Consider the following 22,708-nt stretch of genomic DNA (forward strand, 5'->3'; position numbering starts at 1 on the left):
TTGGTACTTTATGGTTGTACGTAATGGTGGGATTTGTTGTTACATATTCACACATGTACACAATATAATGATATTGGCCAATATCATTCCCCAGTATTTCCCCTTTCCTTCTCCTGGGTCCTTTTCCTGTACTAATTACTCTTCAGTTTTTATGATATCACACCACACCCACCTTTCTTTTCATTTTTCTCTCCAACTTCCACATGAGAGAGAACATATGACCCTTGACCCTCCAGGTTTGACTTATTTTGCTTAACATAATTGTTTCAAGTTCTATCCATTTTCCTGCAAATGACATCATTTCATTTTTCTTTATGGCTGAATAAAATTCCATTGTGTACCTATACTACATTTTCTTTATTTATTCATCCATTGATGGACGTCTAGGCTGGTTCTATAGTTTGGCTATTGTGAATTGTGCTGCTATAAATATGGGTATGCTTGCATCACTATGGTATGATGACTTTAATTTTGTTTTTGTTTTTGTACTGGGGTGCTTAATCACTAAGCCACATTCGCAGCCCTTTCTGATTTTTGTTTTGAGACAGGATCTGACTCAGTTGTTTAGGGCCTCCCTAAGGTGCTGAGGCAGACCTTGAATTTTTGATCTTTCGGCCCTAGCTTCCTAAACCACTGGGATTACAAGCATGTACTACTGCACCTGGCATGTCTTTAATTCTTTAGGATAAGTACAAAGGAATGGTATAGCTGAGTTTTTTGAGGAACCTCCATACTGATTTCATTAGTGGTTGTACTAATTCACAATCCCACCAATAGTGTAAAAGTGTTCCTTTCTCCACATCCTCTCCAACATTTACTGTTTGTATTCTTGATGACTGGTGTGAGATGAAATCCCAGTGTAGTTTTGCTTTGTTTTTCCCTAATTGTTAATGATGTTGAACATTTTTTTTCATATATTTGTTGGCCATTTGTATTTCTTCTTTTGAGAAGTCTCTGTTTAGTTTATTGTCCATTTATTAACTGAGTTATTTGAGGGTTTTTTTTGTATTGTTTTTGAATTCTTCATATATTCTGGATATTAATCCTCTGTCAAGAAAGTAGCTAGTGAAGATTTTCTCCCATTCTGTAGTTTCTCTCTTCACATTCCTAATTGTTCCCTTTGCTGTGCAGAAGGTTTTTAATTTGGTGCCATCCCATTTATTAACTCTTGGCATTATTTCCTGAGCTTTAGAGGTCCTATTGAAAAAGTTGTTGCTTGTGCCTGTGTTGACCCTACATTTTCTTCTGGTCTAATTCCTAGGTCTTTAATCCATCTTGAGTTGATTTTTGTGTGGGATGAGACACAGGGCCTGGTTTCATTCTTTCACATATGGATAACCAGTTTTCCCAGCACCATTTTTTAAGAAGGCTATCTTTTTTCCAGTACATGTTTTCAGCATCTTTTTCAAGGATTAGATGACTGTATCTGCGTGGGTTTGTCTCTGTGTCTTTTGTTCAGTAGCCTTGGTCTGTGTGTCTGTTTTAATGCCCGTACCATGCAGGTTTTGTTACTATAGCTCTGTAGTATAATTTGAAGTCAGTTATTGTGATGCTTCCAGCATTGTTGTTTGTTTGTTTGTTTTTGCTTAGAATTGCTTTGGCTATTTTTCAAATGATTTTTAGGACTGTTTTTTCTAATTCTGTGAAGAATGTCATTGGTCTTTTGAGGGAGATTATGTGTAATCTCTGTTTTACTTTTGGTAGTATGACCATTTTAACAATATTGATTTTGCCTATCTATGAACATGGGAAGTCTTTCCATCTTCTTGTATCTTCTTCATTTTCTTTCTTCAGTGTTCTTTAGTTTTCATTGAAGACTTTTTTTCATGTCCTTAGCTATTTCTATGTTTTTTTTTTTTTTTTCCTGGATTTCTTTCTCAGCAGATTCATTATTGGTACATAGGAAAGTTGTTGATTTTGTAACCTTCTACTTTGCTGAATTTGTTTATTAGCTCTAGCAGTCTTTTGGTTGAACTTTTTGGATCTTCTAAGAATAGGATCATGTTATCTGAAAACAGTGATAATTTTATTTCTGCCTTTCCTATTTTTATCCCTTTGTTCCCTTCTCTTGCTGGATTGCTCTGGCTAGAATTCTTAGTACTATATTAAATAGGAGTGGTAAGAGTGAACATCTTTGTCTTATTGAACACATTTCAAGAGATGGCAAAAAAACCCCTGAAATTTTAATTTATTTAGCATTAGTTAATTTAAATTTAAATAACCACATTAGCTACCATGTTGGAGTATATAGATCAATGTAAGAATGAGGACTGTATTTGATTTATTTTTCCCTTGTTATAAGAGTATATTAATTTATGTTGGCATTTGGTAAAAAAATGTCTATTTATTAACCATATTGTTCATAAAAGCACATGCTTTTATGAACAATATGGTTAATATTGTTTATATTGTAATATTGTGTTTGAAATTGAAGTTGCCTTGTAATGGTTAATATGAAATTAGAATTTAGATAACTTGAATTTTTGTGCTTTTCTGAAGCTTGTTAAAAATGAGTTTAAAAAGCTGAAATAACAGAACTAAAAATTCAAAATTTAATATAAAATTCTACAAATATCAATATTCATGTTCAAGTAGAAATAAAACAAGGAATGTTAGTCAAAAGTGTTGCTTTCAGTAGCCTAAGGACAAGAAAATCTCTGTTATAGAAACAGGGTAGCCTTAATCACCACTGGGCAGGTACATATTTATATATAGTTTTCTTTTCTTTTCGTTCTTTCTTCTTCTTCTTCTTCTTCTTTTTTTCTGGTGTTGGGATTGAGCCTAGAGCATCATAACACTGAACTTTACCTACAATCCTCATCTTGTTGTTTTTTGGGTGGGCTCTTGTTGACTGGTCTTAGACTTGTCAGTGATTAGGCTATAGATCTAGTTCATTTTGGATTCCTTGTGTATTTTGTTTATATTCATAGCCAAGCACTATACTGGGAACTTTAGAAATAAGTTGAGAACTTTTATTTCCAATCTGTAAGCTTCCTTCTGCGTTGCTGTTCTCGTGATGCCTGAATACTGAGACAGCTAATTTTGGTGCTACCTGGAATACAAGTTTCAAAATATTACCTACTTGCCTAACACACATAACATAAATACACAAGTTTAGTATTCTTTACTTACCTAAGGCAAATGGCTATTGGCAGTTTTGATATAATATAATGACATACTTATGATAGTGGAATCTGGGTGGCATAAAAACTTAAATGACTCCCCCCAAATAAGGGTGTTTTGGGGATGGAATTTTGCAAACTTTTTTGGAATTTAGTAAATGTGTGGTCTGAGCTAAATTGAATTTAGTGCATTAATAAGCAAACTATTCATTATGAAGACTCCCTTCTTGAAGTTTTGTATCACACGTAGAGCATTCTTCAAAGTATATAAGATAAAAAAGTTCAGTCCTTGACAGAAAGTCTTAGGTTGTAGTTGATCAGAGAGAGCTTGCATTTAAAATCCTTGACAATATGTGGTATCATGTATACTTGGTTGAAAGGATAAGGGCTTTGAGCAGAGGGTAGTTCATATTTCTTAGGGGAAATTGGAAAGGCTTTGTGAAGAAGGTTAGATTTGAGGGAGCTGGAGGATTGCAGAAAGAGAAAAGGACAACATTCTAGGCAAGGAAACCTATGTGAACAGAGGCTTATATTAAGAATATGCATGGAATATTTAGAAATAAGGAATGGATATGCATATTGAAATAAAGGTTCCATTCTAGAACCTGGAAGCTAGAGGCATGCTCTTTAGGACTTTGATTGGTGGGACAAATGATAATAATTATTATTGTTTGAAATATTTTTTGGTTGTAGATAGACACAATACATTTATTTATGTATTTATTTATGTATGTATTTATTTATTTATTGTGGTGCTGAGGATCGAACCCAGTACCTCACACTAGGCAGGCACTCTACTACTGAGCCACAACCTCAGTCCTCAAAGAATTTTTCTTAAAGGTGGTAAGGAGTCAGTCAGCATTTTTGAATAGTGGGAGGATATGTGAGAAGTGAAATTTTTATAAAGATTGATTTCTGTGGTGAAATACAGGATGATAGAGAGAGGGAGAGAGGATTGCAACAGTACAGTCATTAAAATGATCTGTTCTTCTGTTGCTAAAGTTGTTCTGACTTCTTCTTTCTTTTTGGTACTAGGGATTGAACCCAGGGGTGCTTTACCACTGAGCAACATTCCCCAGTCCTTTTAAAATTTTTTAAGAATTTGAAACAGGTTCTCACTAAGTTGCTGAGACTGTCCTCAAACTTGTCATTCTCCTGCCTCAGCCTCTTGAGTTGCTGAGATTACAGGTAAATGCCTTGTGCCCAGCTTTATCTGACTTCAGTTATTGTGGGAACTGAAGAGAAGGGAGGAATTAGAGTAGTAACGTTTACTTGATTCATAAGAATTAAATTAATATTTATTTTCTTGCCTTATGTGTTTGAGAGGTTTCATGCCTGAGTGACTGGGAGAAGCAAAATGTTTTTTAGTCTTCAGGGCTGTTTTAAAGGAAAGACGGGTTTTGGATATTCTGAGATTTAGATATTAGGAGGCCTGTAGATGGTAGGTCCAGCAGGTAGCTGAAGATGGAAAAAGATTGATGATGGAAAAAGATTGATGCTGATCTCAAATGCAAGAGATGCCTCTTTTCCTTTGGGTTACCAGATGGATTCATGATAATGCATAAGAGAAGTTCTACAGATTGAGTACTGTTTCCTGGGGATGTAAGGAGATGGAGAAAGAGAGAGGCGCCAGAATGTCTTATAATAGAAAATTCAAGAAGAAAATGAAAACAGAAAACCATTGGATTTTTTAAGATAACTGAGAATTGAAAGTGTTTAAATGGAATAATTGGAATCAGAACCCAGAGTACACAAGCTTTATGGCAAAGTAGGTAATAAAGAAATAAAACCAGTATGTGTGTAGGCTGTGTGCATGTTGGCTATTTCCTTGACTGCATTTTAGTTATTTTACTTAGATGGCATAGCAGGAGGATAAAAGGAAGTGGAACTCAAAACTGTTGTATAAGGTTTCTGTTAAGAGACTTGTTAGAACAACTAGAGTAGGATAAGACCATTAGTTACCTGGATTATCATGAGTTAGATTAGTTACATAATGATCCTTATTCCTGAAGTTAATTGAAATCTGATTTGAAATTTAATAAAATTAAAAGTGAGTATTGATGTTACTGAAAATTATTCTAAATACTATATCTATATATTTTATATCTCAGTTTCTATGCAGATTTTGGGCCTCTGAACTTGGCAATGGTGTACAGATACTGCTGTAAACTGAACAAGAAACTAAAAGTGAGTATCATAGTGGTAATTTATATTTTGATATTAAAATGTTTGAACCAGGAAATCTACCTGGTGGGATTGCTGCATACACATCATTTAGTTAGGTAATTTGGGTCTTTGGAAATTTATGTGAGTAGTTCACCTCGAAGTTGAAATCGATCCTTTTGATTACACCACAAAGGACATGTTAACCTCTTTCATTTTTCAGGATGAGCTGCAATATGAGCTGGATTAAGTCACTGGAATAATGATCCAGGAAAGAAAGCACAAATCCTTTTTAGGTTGTTAATGAGTCTCTATCAAATTCCTTCCTAGGTTATTTTTTCTGAAACCTTTGGATCTGCTTTTGTAGACACTATTACCAGGTGATGAAGGGACTCATCATGATTGGACCTTTGGAACATGACCATTTTCTCTCTTGTTGAGGCTGAAATTTTTGTGTATTTCTGTAGAGTCAAGAGCCAAGTGAGGTGGATGAACTGGTAGTGAGAGAACATTACCTGATATGAGAACTTTACCTGATATGAGAGAATTCAAGCCAGACATTCTGTATTCACCTATAGTGTTTTTTTTTTTTTTTCAGTGCTGAGGATTGGACCCAGGGCCTCATGCACACTAGGCAAGTGCTCTACTACTGAGCTAGATCCCCAGCTGTCATGTATTGTTTTGGTTTTACATGAGGATCTGGTTCATTTTTCTATACTTACATGTATCTGTTAGAAGGTAGCTTTTTGTTTTTTCTTACACTCTGAGCATATAAAGAAAAGTTATATATAACTTATAAGTATACATATATATATTTATTTATAAATATAAATTTATATTCCTAGATTTGGTAAAGTTATCACATATAAAGCCATATTTATCTTTTTCTTCCAATTATTAAGTGAACATCTTAAATATTCATTTTGGGAGACAGAATATTACACAGCTTGATCTTAAGATAACCACAAAATTATAATCCTCAGTTATTTTAGTGTTTCTGTTAGGTAAAATGTTGCTGTTACATGGTGCTGTGTCTTGTACATATTAACTACTCAGTAATTATCTTTCCATTTGTCTTTTTATTGAATTTAGGTATGAAATGCTGTCTGGTAGAGGATGTCCTGTAGATTGTGTTCTGTATTTATGAATTTACAAATTTTTGCCATTGATCTTAAGGTGCTAAATGGTCATAGAATGATACCAGAGAGATATTTTTACAAGAAGTTAATAATTACATAACATGAAATCTATTATATGCAGCTCTTTCAGAAATTAACTTATAAAGTAGTGTCTGACTTGAAAATGTATTTGTAAATGCCTTTAACTAAACTAGATCTGTGCTTTTCAGGAAAGAAGCTACTGTCTTCAGTTTAGAAAATAGAATATCAAATTTAGATTTTTGCAATCATCAAGGAAGTAAATAATATCCTTCTTACGTAAAATGAACTTTTAATGGTTGAACCAATAGGGAAAGGGTAATTAATAAATAATTGAAGTTCATGCTTTTCTTTTAAGGACATAGTAATTTCTTGGCTTTCTTGATAAATCATGTTAAAATGTAGTTGGTATGAACCAGGTATTATAATCAACAACCTGGGACCCAAGTACTATCTGGAGATACCAAAGAGAAAGAAATAATTGTTATGAAAATAAAACCATTGGTCTGATGTACTGGTCTCCTTATAGTAATTGTACAAGAATAGAGGGACTAAATTAAGTAGAGGGATTGATTATTATTATTTTTTCTACCACATTTATACATAAAGGTTTTTTTTTTTTGGCATTGGGAATTGAAACTGGGGTGCTGCACCACTGAGCCATATCTCATTTATTTAATTTTTTTTATTTTTCATTTTGAGACAGGATTTCACTCAGTTGCATAGGGCCTCCCTAAATTGCTGAGGTAGACCTCGAACTTGAAATCCTTCTGCCTTGGCCTCCCTGGCTTCTGGGATTACAGGTGTTCACCACCAATCCCAGTTTAAAGCTTGGTTTAATTTGCTTTCATTTACAAAGCTTTCTTCCAACAATATGAAAGTTTAGTGAGTCTAGATAGGCCCTTCAGTTCATTTCAGTGATTGGGTCATTGGCTGGTTGCCTGGAACGACATTTTTAGCTTTAGGACAATTAATGGGTAGCCTAGTACTTTCTGAACCAAATATTAGTAAGTCTTGGGTTTTCTCAGTGAACCAAATAGCCAAACAGAATCTTTGTAGTAAGAGAAAAAGATTTAGTTTACCAATCTAAAGTTATTGCTTCAGCCTTATGGAATCTCAGTTTCTTCATTGGTAAAATAGGAATTCTCTCACAGGATTATATTAGAGATACATGTGAAAGAGCTTTGTAAATTTTAAGACTAAGATCCTATACCAAATAAAGTCAGTAATATAACATTTGTGAATTCTTGTAGTAAATGCAATAAGTCGTTTCTTTCATGAAATTTAGGAAGACTCTCCTCTGATCCTTAAAGCCATCATTTCTAAATGGAAAAACTGGCCACTGTAATTTTGGGAATTGAAATGACTGTTTAGTCCTAGGAGAGGTGTGTCAACTTGCCCAAAGCTGCAAGGTGAGGTCAGGGCTTGATTTTATGTCTCTTGACTACATACTTCACATTCTTCTTTCTGCCTTTTGGGCAGTCATAGCCTCTGGTCTTCAATTTCACGTGCTCATTGGTCCTACTACTTCGCCTTGTGTTCTTCGAGGATCCTCTCTCTTTTCCTGTTCAGTGGCTGTTACTGCCATTCTGGCTGTTTCATTTCCAGGAACCCAGATTCCAGGCTCTCCCATTCGGAATGTACCCTTCTTGTTACATGCCTGGCTGACCTGTCTCTCACCTTGCTGGGAACTCTAGACCCTGTATCCTCTCAGTCCATAGATACCCTGCTGTTGTCTCTTGACAACAGCTCATGGTTCCTCAGTTTTGCAGGCTCCAGGCACCTTGCCTCTGTACCTTTTGCCCTGATTGCCTTTCTAGCTCCACCCTCGATGTCTTCCCAGCAGATGATTTCAGTCACTACATTAGCAATAACTATGGTACTCCTACCACTCCCAGCCTTGTACTTTTTCTTGTACCACACAGTTGTTCCATGCATTTGTTTATGACGCCCTGTCTGACCAGAGTGCCCTTTCCCTCTGACTTGATAGCTTCTTGCTCCTTAAGACCTTGTTCAGGCGCCACCCTCTAGGAAGCATCTCCTTGCCCTCCTTGATTGGATTGGAGAAAGCTCCCTTGTGTTCCCATACTCCTCTGGGCAGACCTCATGATGTCTTACAATTATCTACCTCCACCTGTCTTTCTCACTCGGCTGTGAGTCCCTAGAGGATGAGGGCATGCCTTATATCTTTGTACCCAGTGCCCAGTACAGAGTTACTGGATTCACAGAAGTTTCTGTTGACTTTGTCATGATTTCCTTCGTTTGCAGAATGCCTGTTATCCTTTGGCCTGCGGAGGTCTCAGAATACCTTGTCCTCCTGTGTGCCTCCTCCCTATGCACTGATTTCTTAATCTTCTGCTATTTAGCTTCTCCCTTCCTACTCTACTGAAACTGCTCTATTTACTTCTTTTTAAAATTTATTTATTCTAATTTGTTATCTATGATAGCAGAATGCATTTCAATTCATATTACACATATAGAGCACAATTTTTCATGTCTCTGGTTGGACACAAAGTAGAGTCACACCATTCGTGTCTTCAGACATGTATTTAGGGTTCTATTTACATCTTAAACACAGAATCTGATGTAAATTGCTTGATCCTCAGACTTCTTTACTAAACTTTGAATAATCTGGCATTTTATTTTAGCCAATAACATTATCTTGGAATTTTTCTCCTATATGATTTTTCTAATTTCTTTTGGCACCTTTTATTTTCTACTTTGCACATTTTTATTCCTTCTGGTAAAACTGCTATGATTTTTCTCTTATTCAATGCCATACATAGGTAGGTATTATTTTGCTGTGAATTCTATTCCAAACTCAACTTTTTCATTTCTTAAATGTCAGAAGGTACGTTTTCGGGTTGAGGATTTGAGGGAGAGATTGTTGACTTTTTTTTGAGGGGAGGAGTGTCAATGTGCATTACATTTCCACTGGCCTGAGTTGTAATTGGTTGATTGGAATGGAAAATTATCCATCAAACATCTGCTTAGATTAAAAATCCAAAAACAAAAACCATCATCACCACCAAAAAAATCTTGCTGCTTATTTTAAACTATACTTAAAAAAATTGTTAGTACTCAGAGTTATGCAATAATAGGTTTCTTTTCTATTTGTAGTCAATAGTTACCATGATGAAGGAAGTAATCAAACGAGAGAAGATTTATTGAAATGAGAACAGTTTGCAAAACTGTTATGTTATTTAGTGTTAAATGTCATTGATGATTGATAAGCTAGAACTGGAATTGTTAATCTGGTATTTCAAGGGATTCTTAAACCCTGAAATTACATGTACACTTTTGTGTGTGTTTACTTTTTTCTTCTGGGATGATTCATAGCTTTTTATCAGGTTCTCAAAGAAATCCTTGGCACAGACAATGCTAACACTGAGCCAGAATATAAGGGCTTTAAAAAGAGAAGGCTATACCAACAAGACAAAAATTATGGTATTTTAAAAAACAGAATACCTTCTCCACACTTAATCAGTTAAAAACATCTTACAGTTACTAATTTAATAATCTGAAAGTTTTATAACTATGTTACGATTGAACTGGTTTTTCCTAAAATAGTCAATACAATTTTAATTATTGATTTCGCTTTTTCTCTGAGAATATAAAATCCCAGCAGAGGGGAAAATTTTTCTGAAAAAAGGGGACATTTTCAGATTGGGGTTTGTAGTTTAGTGGTAGAGCAAAAGTACTGGATTCAATACTCTGCACCACATAAAAATAAATAAATAAATAAAATAAAGGTATTGTGCCTATTTACAACTAAAAAAAATATATTTAAAAGAAAGGGAACATTTCTTAGGACAGTGATTTTTTTTTTTTAATACTTGCTGTTGTGAGTAATCAGGACAATTACAGTAATCTTGACAATCATTTTAAAAAGGATTAAAAGAATATTCACAGAAGTATAATTTTGAATTTACAAAACATCGCACATAACCCTTTCGGGGTGAAAAGGAAGGGGAGTGGGCATCGTGAAATGAAGGATTGTATTGAAGCATTGAGGTACCCGGCAGATGGCGGGGCTCCAGGAATGTCCTTTTTACTGAATAAATCAGTGCAGTAACTCTATCCTGGAAACCAAGCACCTGCCACTGTCTCAGGTGGTTGTACACAAGAACTCTTTTGATATGATTAGACCACCTTCTTTTTGTAACTACAAAAACATGTTGTGATTTCTTTATGCAGTTCTTTTTTGTTTCAAGTTCATGGGCTTTTGGGGGAAGAAAAACAAGTTATATTTTTGGAGATATTTCTTATAGTTTAAAAAGAGGTACTGGGACACTAAATCAGGAACTTATATGGGAATGGGTATATGCAGACTTTGCAAGGCCTGGACCTCTTATGCCCAGGCAGGAATCCTTAGTCCAGAAGAACTCTATTAGAGAGAATTCTCTCAGGCCTTCAACGATATGATCAACAAGCTCAAATAATCCTATGGACAACTCTTCTGTGACATTTTGACTTCTACTTTAATCAAATGTGCCATTTAATTAATGGAATATGTTGGGTTTGGAACAAAATGGACTGTAGAGAGACATCTTTTTCTTTTTAAATAAACTATTCAACCTATTTTATCTTAGCTCTAAATGAAACCATAAACCATATTTTGTTTTGTGCAGCCAAAGAAAATTTTCAAGAATATCCCTTTCCTGAGAAAGTTGGAGGTAAAACATATAGAGGTCATGGCTGCTCACAGGAAGACCTGTTCATTTTATTGCTTTTGCAGTGAGATGACCACTGATTGCTATGGAGGTGCTGATTGCTGCGGCCATTACTGGGCTAGCCTAGTCACCTGTAAGAGAATGATGCCTGGGTCACCATGGTCCCTGTGCTATGATCTACTTAATCTGACCACTGTCATTGGCAGAGCTTGCTTGTTTAGAGAAGTGCATGGGCTCTATTTTCATATTAAAGAGCATATTATCCTGGCTGCACTAATATCTTCCTTAGCTTGACCAGACTGATTGATTTAGCTTAATTAAACACAGTGTTCTGACCAGATGACTTAAAGATTTTACTTTTAAGCATGGCAAACAACTTTATGGAAAGGCTGCTTAAAATCTGTATTTAAATGGACCATTAACTTTTATTTTTCTTTTGGTTTTGAGCTTAATCGCATCACCTTTTGTTGTTGAATGGTTAAGTAGTTTGTGGTCTCCTGACCCAAGCGGAATAAGTGCATGATTTGTGTATGTTGCACAATCCACGGATAGCCTGGGTGATTTGTTATTTGTGTAGCATGTCATCATTTTGTCTCTGAGTTGCTGTGGCTTATTTTCATTAGGAATGATCTTACAGACTGTGACCTTTTATGCGGCTTTCCTTTCTGAGGTAGAAAACGTGTGTGGGTGGGGGTCAACACTCTGATCTTAGTTTGTATTATTCTCTGATAGCAGTCACTTTATTTTGGTTTGCAAGTATCATGGTATACCTTACTTACTGTGGTTTTCATAAAAGGGGTAAAACTTTGACACTCAGGTAAGCAATGCAGTTCTGGATATTTCTATAGGTTTGTTTGTTTTAATTGATAGGTATTCAACACTAAATCTCATCTTCTATCTACAATTTTGGACCTTGTTAAATGAGACAATTATTGAACCTACAACTAAGGTCATTTCATTGGGGCTGGTGTGTTGTGAATGTATCCCTATGCAGTTATTCTCTTGTGTTTGTAATAAGCATTGGCCTATATTTTGCATCAAATATTCATTAAATTATGAGCACATGAGACTAGAGACTGGGGCTCTCCTCCCAGAGGGTTTGATGTACACAGCTGCTCCATTTACGCTGACGGAACCAATAGGACTTTTTCAGCCACGGTATCCTGGCACCCAGGTACAGCAAACTGGTTGCCTATGGTCTGTTTAGTCTGCAGGCATATTTTGTTGGATATGAATGCTATCTTGAAAAATTAAAATTCATAATCAACATCTGTGACTTAGGAAAATTTTCACATAATTCTGGATTTTGTACTTCTTTAAAATTTATAGTATCTGAAAATTGGGTGCTCAAATTCCTCCATGGGAGCAGCAGCAGATCCAAATTCTGGCTCCCTGAGAGCATCTGAGTTTGGATTCTATGGACTAACTCTGTTCAAGTCAGCTTAATTCCAGAATCACTAAGGCACTTGTTCCTAAGGTGTTGTCACCCGCAGTGCAGGGATTTACAAATTGTAATAAAGGTTTTTAAGGAATTTGGGGAAGGATGTTTATTTTAACATTCTTTTTTAAAGTTGTAGGATGTGATTTGGAGCTCCTTTATAAGAGAAGTTAAAGGTCTTTTGGGGTTCCTTGAGCAGCTAGACAGTGTTTTAGGATCTATAACATTTATGTGGGTGTGGCCATTTGCATTTGTCTGCAGCTATTCTTCAAAATTTTAGCAATATGTTAAGAGTAGTGGATTTCAGCGTGCTGTTCCTGCCTCCTCACCGCATCAGCATCACTGGGTGGGGAATTTGTTATAAATGCAAATTCTCAGGGCCTGTTTCACTGAATGAGAAATCCTGGGAGTGGGACTCAGCAATCAGTGCTTTAATAAATTCTCCAGGTGATTGTGAAACAATCATTACCAGGATTAAATATAATACAATAATATAATAATAAATGTATGTTAGATTTAAATTTAGTTCTTCTTCTTCTTTTTTTTTTTTTTTCCTGGGCTGGAGTCTCACTGTGTTGCCCAGGCTGGCCTTGAGCTCCTGGGCTCAAGCGAGCCTCCGGCCTTAGCCTCCTGAATTGCTGGCACTGAAGTGTATGCCACTGCCCCTGACTTCATTTTTTTTTTTTTTTTTAATTTCTGAAAAACTTTAGTACTGTTGACCAGTTCAACCTGAGAGTTATATAAATTGTGAACCACAGAATTTGTTATGGCCTCATAATTGAGATTTATACAGATTATCAAGCTCAGGGAAAGAGTTCAGAGTTTCTCCCATCTCCCACACATGTGTGAATGTTCACAGCAGGCCCTCTTTGGCTCCTGGTTTATGTTCTAGTAAAAGGCAGTATTCTCATTGTGTTTCCACCTTGCCCAGGACCTCTGCCTTGGGCAACCCTCTCTGGTGAGCACCTGGTGCTTTAAAAAACAATGAAACAGACCCGTAACTGTCATTATTGTTGCTGATGTCATTATAGACATTTTAGAGGGCTGGCTGTGTCCCCTTAGGTTAAGAAACTTCAGGAGGCTATATACTCTAGTTTCAAGATAGAAATCTAAAATACAGGATGGATGGTGGCTGCAGGGGATGATTTGTAATGTCATGTGCATCTCACTGCCAAGCAGGCCAGCAGGCCAGAGGTCTTAGGATTCCTTCTGTGATATCCTCTCCTTCATATTTAAGATTGAATTCATTTAATTTTATCAGTTCCTAATTTTGCTTTGCTGTAGTATCTAGTGTTTTTTGTAATCTTTGAGCTTCTCATGTAAAGTAAAAACAATCTGTAATAGAGGAGGTAGCTCACTAAAAGCATGGCATAACTTTGAAGGTATCCTTCTTGAAGGGTAAGGGTCCTCTGCCAGAATGCAGAGGAGATAGACCACAGTGGGGAAGAGGCAGCTGTCCAGCAGGAGGGTATGATGTTTGCTTGTGATTAAGGCAGAATCTGAGAAAAATCTGTAGGGCCCATTAAGTGGAGGTCTGTTGTCTCCAAACTCTGCCTTCCTTTCCTTGCCCAGGAAGGGTTAATATCCTCTGAAGGTGCTTGGTCAGCCAAGTCCCCCTGGATGGTATTGTTTCTCTTAAGGAGCTTTGATTATGTAATAGGTAGTTTTTTTTTTTTAAGGGAGGGGCATGTTAAATGCTTGAAAAGAAAAAAAAATATTGAAGGATTTTTGTTTATTAATTCAATCATGTAAATCATTAGCTAAATAATTTAAGAAATACTTTTTTATCCCTAAAAATTTTCATGGTGTTCCAGAATATTTCCTCTGATGAACATGGCTGGTAGAAAGCTGTGGGGCAGGGTGACCTGTGGAGGGAAGCCTGGCTGTGGCAAGTAGGGAAATTAGGACAAGGCCAGCACACACAAGGTTTTTCTCTGTTATTCACTTTGAATTAGTTGTGATTCCTTGAGCCAGAACTCAACCCTCTGTGATCTGACCTAGGAGATGCTGGCCAAGCTTCACTAAGCAGAAGATCATTTTTTGGCTGTAGTGCTTTTGAAACTTAGAAAATCTAATTCCAAAAACATCTGAGCAAGGTAAATGTTAGACACTTAAAAGTTTTTTTTTTTCCTATAAATCAGGCAGTAAGTTCTCAAAAAAAAAAAAAAAGTTGTATTTTTTTCCTTTTGGCAGTAGTTTCCCGTAGGAAATATTTTAAAGTAATTAGAATTTCTAGGTAGTTTTTTATGGAGACCACTTTTTATGTGATGTCATTTTTGAAAGCTTGAAAAGGTTAAGAAACTTCTGAAGTTTTAAAACATTTTAATTTGTGTTGTATTTACTTAAAAACTTTGATAGATATACAGTGAAAGGCAAGTCTTCCTCAGAATTCTGTCCTCCAGCTTCATTGTTCCATTCCAAGGTAGTCTCTGTATCCCAAATAATTTAGAACAAGGGAGAGAGAAAACAAACAAACAAACAAGCCAACACAACAAATTCCAAAACAAAAGCTTGAAACAGACCTACCCAAGAAATGGTCATTGGTGATAAAAGAGCAGCATTGTGCCCAGGAGATTTGTAAAATAAATAAAATTCCACATTATTAAACAATAACAGTAATTTGGCACAAAACCTAAATTTTTGTAGAAAAGAGCATCATAGCAGACAATCCAGACTTCAAGATAGATTGTTGACATTTTCTTCCCCATAGTGTTTTAGGGAACTAGGAAGTATAGTTTGACAGAGGCCAGGAGGCAGAAGAGCTGCTGAGACCCGATGCTCACTCAGTCTGACGCCTGTTCCTGGCCAGCTGTCCTGGGCAAGGCAGTCTTTAGACATTTGCCATTCAGAGACGATATGAGTACTTATGTCTAAAGAACCTTCACTCCCTCTCCTTTTGTAAATCAAACATGACTTATTGATGGAGAATGACAAGTGGCAAAGCTAACCAACCAAGAAACAGTAAAATTAAATAGGAAAAGGAAATGTCCAGGCAGTGAATAGTTTCAAATTGAGAAAGCAAGCAGACAAGTGTTAACGTCATTGCTAGTGACCTTGAAGTCTTTAGGATAAAGTGTTCACCCGACTGAGATGAATTGAATAAAAGATTCTTCTTTTTTCCTCCTTATTTCATAGGAGTATTTTCAGAATCTGTCAGTAAATAAGGGCATTGATAATAGAGACTATCTTTGAGTCAAACATTAATTTTTAAAGTTTCAATTAAAAAAGGGCACTACCATTTTTAGAAAATGTGATTTTTGGTTATCAAAGAAATGCCTGAAGGGGTGATGAGAATTTCTTGTCTTGTAGCTGGGATACATGCAGCTACGTTGTTGCATGCAAAAGCCAAAATAATGAAATATAATTCTTAGAATAGATTCCAGAGTTTCCTCTCCTTGCAGGAAAGAGCATGGTAAAGGAGTCTCTGTGGGGTATGTTCAGTGTACAAGGAATAAAAAGCCACCTTTATGGTCAATATAAATTTAGAGAGAATATTAAAATATATTCATGTACTTATATTTTGAAAACCATTCGTTAAAATACTATGTCTTGAAATATGAGGAAATTGAGTACATTTAATTGAGTTACATCTGTGTTCTCATTGTACTAGATTTATTTGAGTTTTGATTAATAATTTGCTTTTTTTCAATGAATCTTTTTATTCACCACTTCTTTTTATATTTAACATATATACAGCATACCATGATGTTTATTTTGGGTTTAAATAGTTGAGCATGCAGCATAGTGCCTGACATATAGCAAGTGCTTAATTAATTGTTCGAACTCGTGAATTTAATATTTGGCTGGTGTACTAAGATGTTTGCAGATATACTTTTGATGATTCACCTTTTCCCATTAACCACTTATTTTCAGTTAATTAAAAGGAAATTATTAGAGCACATCTTTGAGAGAAAATATTAATGTTCATCTCTAAAAATAATTTAGAGAAGACTTCAGACTGGTTGACTCATTTAAAAACAAACTAAAATATGAAAAGTATGATAATTTATCATGGGAGGGACATGTAGGGAGTGAAAAAGAGTACATAGACTGTATGTAAGATCAGGAATAAGTCATCAGAAATGATTCTTATTAATAGAGATCTCCGTGATTTGTTATTTTCCATCACATTAGAGAAATGTTTGCTGTATTTTCAATTTTCACATCATGGTGGCTGCAGAAAAGTGAAATAGGAATCATTGTGATGGTGTTCAAATGCCACAGAAGTTACAATTGAAAGGTGTTAAATTTGTGGGTTGTAACACATCTTGGAAGTTAAGGGATGATGGCTACCTTCTGTATATTTTAACATTGTCTTTATGGTTATGCTAATTTTTAAACATTCCTCTTTCTAGTCATACAGCTTATCGAGAAAGAAAATAGTGCACTACACCTGTTTTGACCAACGGAAAAGAGCAAACGCAGCATTTTTGATAGGTGCTTATGCTGTAAGTACTTTCTTCATGATTATTTTCTATAATCAGGCCAGAGGAAAGCTGTCACTGTCAATAAACCCTAGCCACTTTTCCAGTGGGACTGAGAGAGGGAAGAAGATTATTAGCAGTTTGGGAACTGATCTGAAATGGAAAGTGTGGACTAGCCCTGATGAAGTGTTTTTTCTCTAGATTTTATTTCCTAGTAGCTACTAAGAGAATTTTGTAACCACAATATATAGCTTGGATTTCCACAGTTGTATACATGTTTTAATAGAAAGGAAACCTAGCCAAGGACATTTTCAGGGGAAAAAAAAATTAGAGTGTGGGGTGTGTGTGTGTGTGTGTGTGTGTGTGTGATGAAATATAATATTAACAAATTTTTTAAAGCCTGTTAAGGTGTTCCTTTTTTATGGGAGAAGAGGAAATACTAGATTGCACAGTGGAGAATTATTATTACTATTATTTTTATCCAACCATTTATTCAGCCATACAAATATTTATAGTAGAAAACTTGAATATAAGTAATGCAATATATTATAGCTTCCCTAGACATTTTAAAAATAATTTGGTGTAGAAATTCTGTTCCCTGCAAGCACAAAAATATCAATGTGAATTCCATATGAACATACAGTTTCTGGAATTCTCTATGTGTACTGATATTGGGTAAAAACTTAGAAGGCAGGAGTGTTCAGGGTTGAAATGTACTTGCAACTTAGAATGGCTTTTGAGGCATACGTTTGATATCCACTTAGGAATATGTTGGTTTAAAAGCAGGGAGAGAGGTGTCATTTCCCCTCATCCTTGGGGTACAGACAGTGCTTCTCTGAAGCCCAACCATACTGCTGCACAACATTTTGAGGGCCTCATCCTGAAGACCTTGACAGGAGGGGCACCAGCTAGTAGACATCAAACTTTGCCAGATCAAATGTAAACCTCTGGGGGACAGAACCCAGAGGTACTGTTGGGAAGGCTGTCAGCTGTTGCAGGGCACAGGATGAGAAGGCAGCAGGCTGACAGCCAGAGTGCTGGGTGCTTCTAGGTGTGAGGTGCCCAGCTCTGGCTGCCCTTCCTCCCAAAGCGGCTGTAGTAAGCCTTGGGCTATCCTTTGTGACCCCTTTTCTTTTTTGTTCTGTAGACAGCATGGTACAATACAAGGAATAGTGGCTAAGAATCAGACAGGCATGAGTTTTTCATGCTGAAGGGGCTTTGATGATTGGTAAGCCACTTTATCTCTTTTAGCTTTGTTTAGTTTCCTTATCTGTAAAATGAGAGGGTTCGATGAAATGACCTCTAGATTTTCTTTCAATTCTTAGGACACTTAGCGCCAGCTAGGCTATTGCTTTTATTTTAAGAGTATACACAAAAGCTGGCTGATGGCAGGAAAATTCAGTGAAGGGCTGGTGAACTGAATGAAGCAGGCATGCTTATTTTTCAATTTACATTGATAATTACTACTCATTTGAAACTGATGATGGATGCTATGATTAAAATATGGGGCGCCTGTCCTGATCTCTGGACTGAAGCCATGTAAACAAGTGTGTTTTTCCTGTGGGGTTTTGTGATGCTTTGTGAGCGTGTAATTTGTGGCTCCTTTGTCATAAAGGATTGCCATCAAAAGGGGTCATCATCTGCTGATCCTCTTCTTTTTTTCCCTGCTTTCTCTCCCTTGTCTCTTCTCGCTCTCTTTTTGTCTGTTTTTGTTTTTCTTTTCTTTCTGTTTTGTTCAGTGTGACCCTTCTTTTTAGTAGACACCTCCAGAATTTGGAAATGAAGTCTAGTTATAATAGTTGCATTGAGCTCATGATAAAATATGTCTTCTAATGCAAAAATTTCTGCCACTTTAAAGCAACCCAAAACAGTCACGGTGTGGTGGAGAAGTGCTGAGTACAGTGTGAGCTCATCTTACATGCTAGTTACAGTCCTGAGTGTAAAGTGATTATTCTTGTATTGGTCATTTCCCAGTAGATTTTTCTTTCCTAATTTTGGAGCTGCGTTCCCCAGAAAGCTGCATCACACAAACCCTTCATAAAAATGAAACGAGGAATTGCAGTCTTCAAAAATATTTTATGCCTTTCTTCAAATCATCTGAATGCTCTTCACCGTTGACACACATTTTTAAAGAAGATAATAATGTGCATTATATATAGGTATCAATTTTGTGAAACACAAATTTCACATGTGTTTCAAGTTGCTAGTTGGAGTAGTCTCAATCTTATGAAGGAATCTTCTCTGAATACAACTTTTAGAGCAGCCACAGAGTCTAGGTGTGTGTTTTATCAGAGAGAAGTCCTTAGCAGTGAATGTGTCTTTCTTTTTAAAATGAGGAGTCAGCCTTCTCCCAAGGAATATTGACTAATAAAAATATTTTGTACTAGGACAAACCTTTTTCTCAGAACCTTAGTTTTTTTTTTCTTGGTAAAATTTGGATAATACCAGGGTTTCCCCTGTCTATCTCACAGAATTATTCTGAAGACCAAATATCCAACAGCCTGTTGGATAGTTCTGCATTATATATCTAAAGGATATTTCACAGTTATGATGGCAGAAGAGAACTTTTTATTCCTTCTGTTCCTAAACCTATTTATTTCCTAGTCACCTCCTTTCTAGACGTAGAGTAACTGCCATCACTGGCTAGCTATATCAAAAGATAGTGGTCATTTTGCTTCCTTTTCCCTCATTCTCCTTAGGCTTACTGGTAAGTTTGGTCTGCTGACCCTCCACGGCACGTGTGGAATCAGAACACCTCTTTTCATGGATTGCTGGTCCCAGCCATTGCCATTGTTCACGTGGATTACTACCACAGCTTTATACACTTCTCCTTTTTCATATTTTTATTTCCCTTTAACGTAGTTGCCGTACAGTTGACAGAGTAGTCTTTGAAAAAATATAAGCTAGATCACATCATTATCCTGTTTCAAATCCGATTGCTCCCTGTTCTTGGCATAAAATTTGCCTTTCATTAAGGTCCAGTACAGTAGGATACTTTCTGATCTCAAGGGCTGACCTCTGTCAGGCTGTTCCCATCACATTGGCCTTCTAACCGTGAAGTTCTCATGCTCACTTCCATGAGAAAGTCTTGGTATTTGTGCTGTCTGGAATGTTCTTACTTCATTATAGTAATCATCTTTCTCTTAGCTTTTTGAAGAGCTGGGGATTGAACCCAGGGCATTGCTCATGCTAAGCAAGCTTTCCACCTCTGAGTTATATCCCCAGCCTTGGAACATGCTTACTTCAGACCTTTGCATGCCTGGTTTCTTCTAATGTTATCATTTTAGAGAAACTTGCTCTCAGATTATACCCAGCTCTTCCCTTAGTCACCTCTGAGCCTTTACTCTTTTTATTTATTTTTTTATAGCACTCCACTATTTGAAATTACCTTGTTTGTTTATTTATGCATTTACTTGTTTATTATCTCTATCCCAAACTAGAGGGTAGGGACCTTATCTGTTTTGTTTATCTCAGGCCCAAAGCAAGGGATCTAGCTGACCTTGTCCTGAAACTTCTGAAAATGAGAGCCAAAATAGATCTTCCTAAGTTGATTTTCTCAAGTATTTGTTACAGTGATTAAAAGTAAATACAAACATTGGGTATCAACTTTAGAACTGTGCCAGGTACATAGTAGATGCTCTGTGAATATCTGTCAAATGAACAAATGATGGGATGACAAAATAGGAAAGAAAAAAGGTAATTCATGGGCAACTCCTCTGAAAATGATCAAGTTGAACTTAAAGTGGTGTTTCAAAATTCTTCAGATGATGACTGAGCCACTTGTGATCTCTAAAGATGCAGAATCAAAGCAAATTTTAAAAATAAGCTTTTATTTTTTCAGTTTTCTGTTGTGGTAAAATATATATAGCATAACCTTTACTAGCTGAACTATTTTTAATACGAGATTGTTTAGCTTAGAAAGTTAAGTTCCGTGGTATTAAGTATTTTTCTATTGTGTGCACCTATCTCTGGCTCTTGCTTTTTGAGTGTGATGTCTTGTGGTGAACATGACGCACCCACAGAGTCAGGACTTTGTATGTGGTTTCTTAGTTGGAGGATGATTTCAGTTATGCCACAGAAGATTCTATGTTTCTATTTCCTTATCTCTAAATGGGCAGAGCCTTTTTATCCCTTCTCTCACAGAGTTATAAGCATCAAAAAGGAGATTGAGGCAAACCTGGGAAATTTAGCAAGATCCTGTCTCAAAATAAAAAGGGCTAAGGATGTGGCTCAGTAGAAGGATCTATAGAGAAGGAAACGAAATATGGCGTTTCTGGAGTGGTGTGACTAGTGAGGATCACAGCACCACTTAACAAAGGTAGGCTTCCTTTCTCCTCACTTTCTAAGCTGTGATATTGCACTCCTTGAATTGGAGGTCTCTAACTTTAAGAAGAGATCAACTTTGCCAGAAAGGTGTTCTCCTTCCAAGGCTAATGCAAGGTTTTTTTTTCTTCCTTTCTTCCCTCCCCCACCCTTTCTTTCTTTCTCCACGGATTGAATCCAAGGGCACTTAATCACCCAGCTACGTCCCCAGCCCTTTTTATTTTCCATTTTGAGACAGGATCTCACTATGTTGCTTAGGGTCTCACTATGTTGCTGAGGCTGGCCTTGATCTTGCAATCCTCCTGTTTCAGCCTCCTGAGTCACTGGGAGTACAGATGTGCACCACTGTGCCCTGTTCTGATGTGAGTTTTGAGAAGATGGCTTTTCATGTTCTAGGAATGAATTAATTAGGTACTTGCCATGTGCTTAAAGAGTAAGACCTTCACTCTATGTTAAAGTATGGCTTTCAGTTCACAGGCCTATGGCAACTAGGACAAGGAGAATTTCAATCAGGTTATAATGACTGAAGAAATGGGAAAACAATATGTATGAGAAGTTAAATGTGATTGTTTAGCTTAGAAAATTAAGTTCAGCATTTAAGAATCACATTTTTTTTTCAATATGTGGAAGATGCTCAAATAGATGGTACCCACATTGTGCTTTCCTAACTCAGTTGTTAAATCCTAGTATTGCCAAATGAGGGGTCTACATTATGTGTTATCTGAGAATAGCCTGAATCAGATGTCGTGTCTGGATTGGAAATGACAGGACTGAGGTTTGCAGACTTCCTAACCATGTCTGTGTCTGCTTTCTATTTTGCAGACTACACATAAGGCCTTACTAGTCAGATTCCACTACTGTGTCTACTGACTGATTGCAGACACTGTTCTCCATCTGGCTTAGTGGTGGGGAGCAAGAACTCTAGCACAGTTACAGACTCAGCTTTGAACCCACTTGTTAGTTTTGTGCCTTGAGCAAGTGATTTCATGTGACCAAACTCCTGTTTTTTTCTTCTTTTTGCATCTTTACAATAAGGACAATAATATCGTGCTTAATAGAGCTGTGCTAAGGCCTGAAGGAGACATGTGCACAAAGGTGATATCCATGTAGTTTGCAAGCACTTAAGGATGCTTGGTGGCTCTTGGCAGGGAGCTATGTGGCCTTCCCAGTGTCCTGTCTTTAGGACCTGTCATGTGCTGAGACTCTTAGACAAAAAGAGGCAAGTAACACTCAGATCTTCTTAGACTATCAGCCTTGAAGATCTGATTGTAACTTACCTCTTTGTCCTCTTAGCTTCCCAGGACCCCCTATTTTACACTTACATCCTTCCCTAGCTCAGCAAGACTCAGAGGGTTGTTAATATGATTATTGCTTAGTATAATTCACTGGAAGGCGTGAATATGAGGTT

At 36.5% G+C, this 22,708-nt stretch overlaps 1 protein-coding gene across 4 annotated transcripts in view; it reads left to right on the forward strand.

Moving 5' to 3' along the window:
- Positions 1-22,708, forward strand: part of Cdc14a (cell division cycle 14A) — a 172,158-nt gene that overhangs the window by 25,767 nt on the left and 123,683 nt on the right. For 3 of the 4 annotated variants that reach the window (XM_078026825.1, XM_078026824.1, XM_078026826.1), the window contains exons 3-4: positions 5,234-5,309; positions 16,909-17,001. In XM_078026825.1, coding sequence (XP_077882951.1) covers positions 5,234-5,309; positions 16,909-17,001 — 169 coding nt within the window. The remainder of the gene's footprint in view (positions 1-5,233; positions 5,310-16,908; positions 17,002-22,708) is intronic. The other variant, XM_078026827.1, reaches the window with a different exon arrangement.

Source organism: Ictidomys tridecemlineatus, chromosome 11, assembly GCF_052094955.1.
Source record: "Ictidomys tridecemlineatus isolate mIctTri1 chromosome 11, mIctTri1.hap1, whole genome shotgun sequence".
Taxonomy (NCBI): Eukaryota; Metazoa; Chordata; class Mammalia; order Rodentia; family Sciuridae; genus Ictidomys; species Ictidomys tridecemlineatus.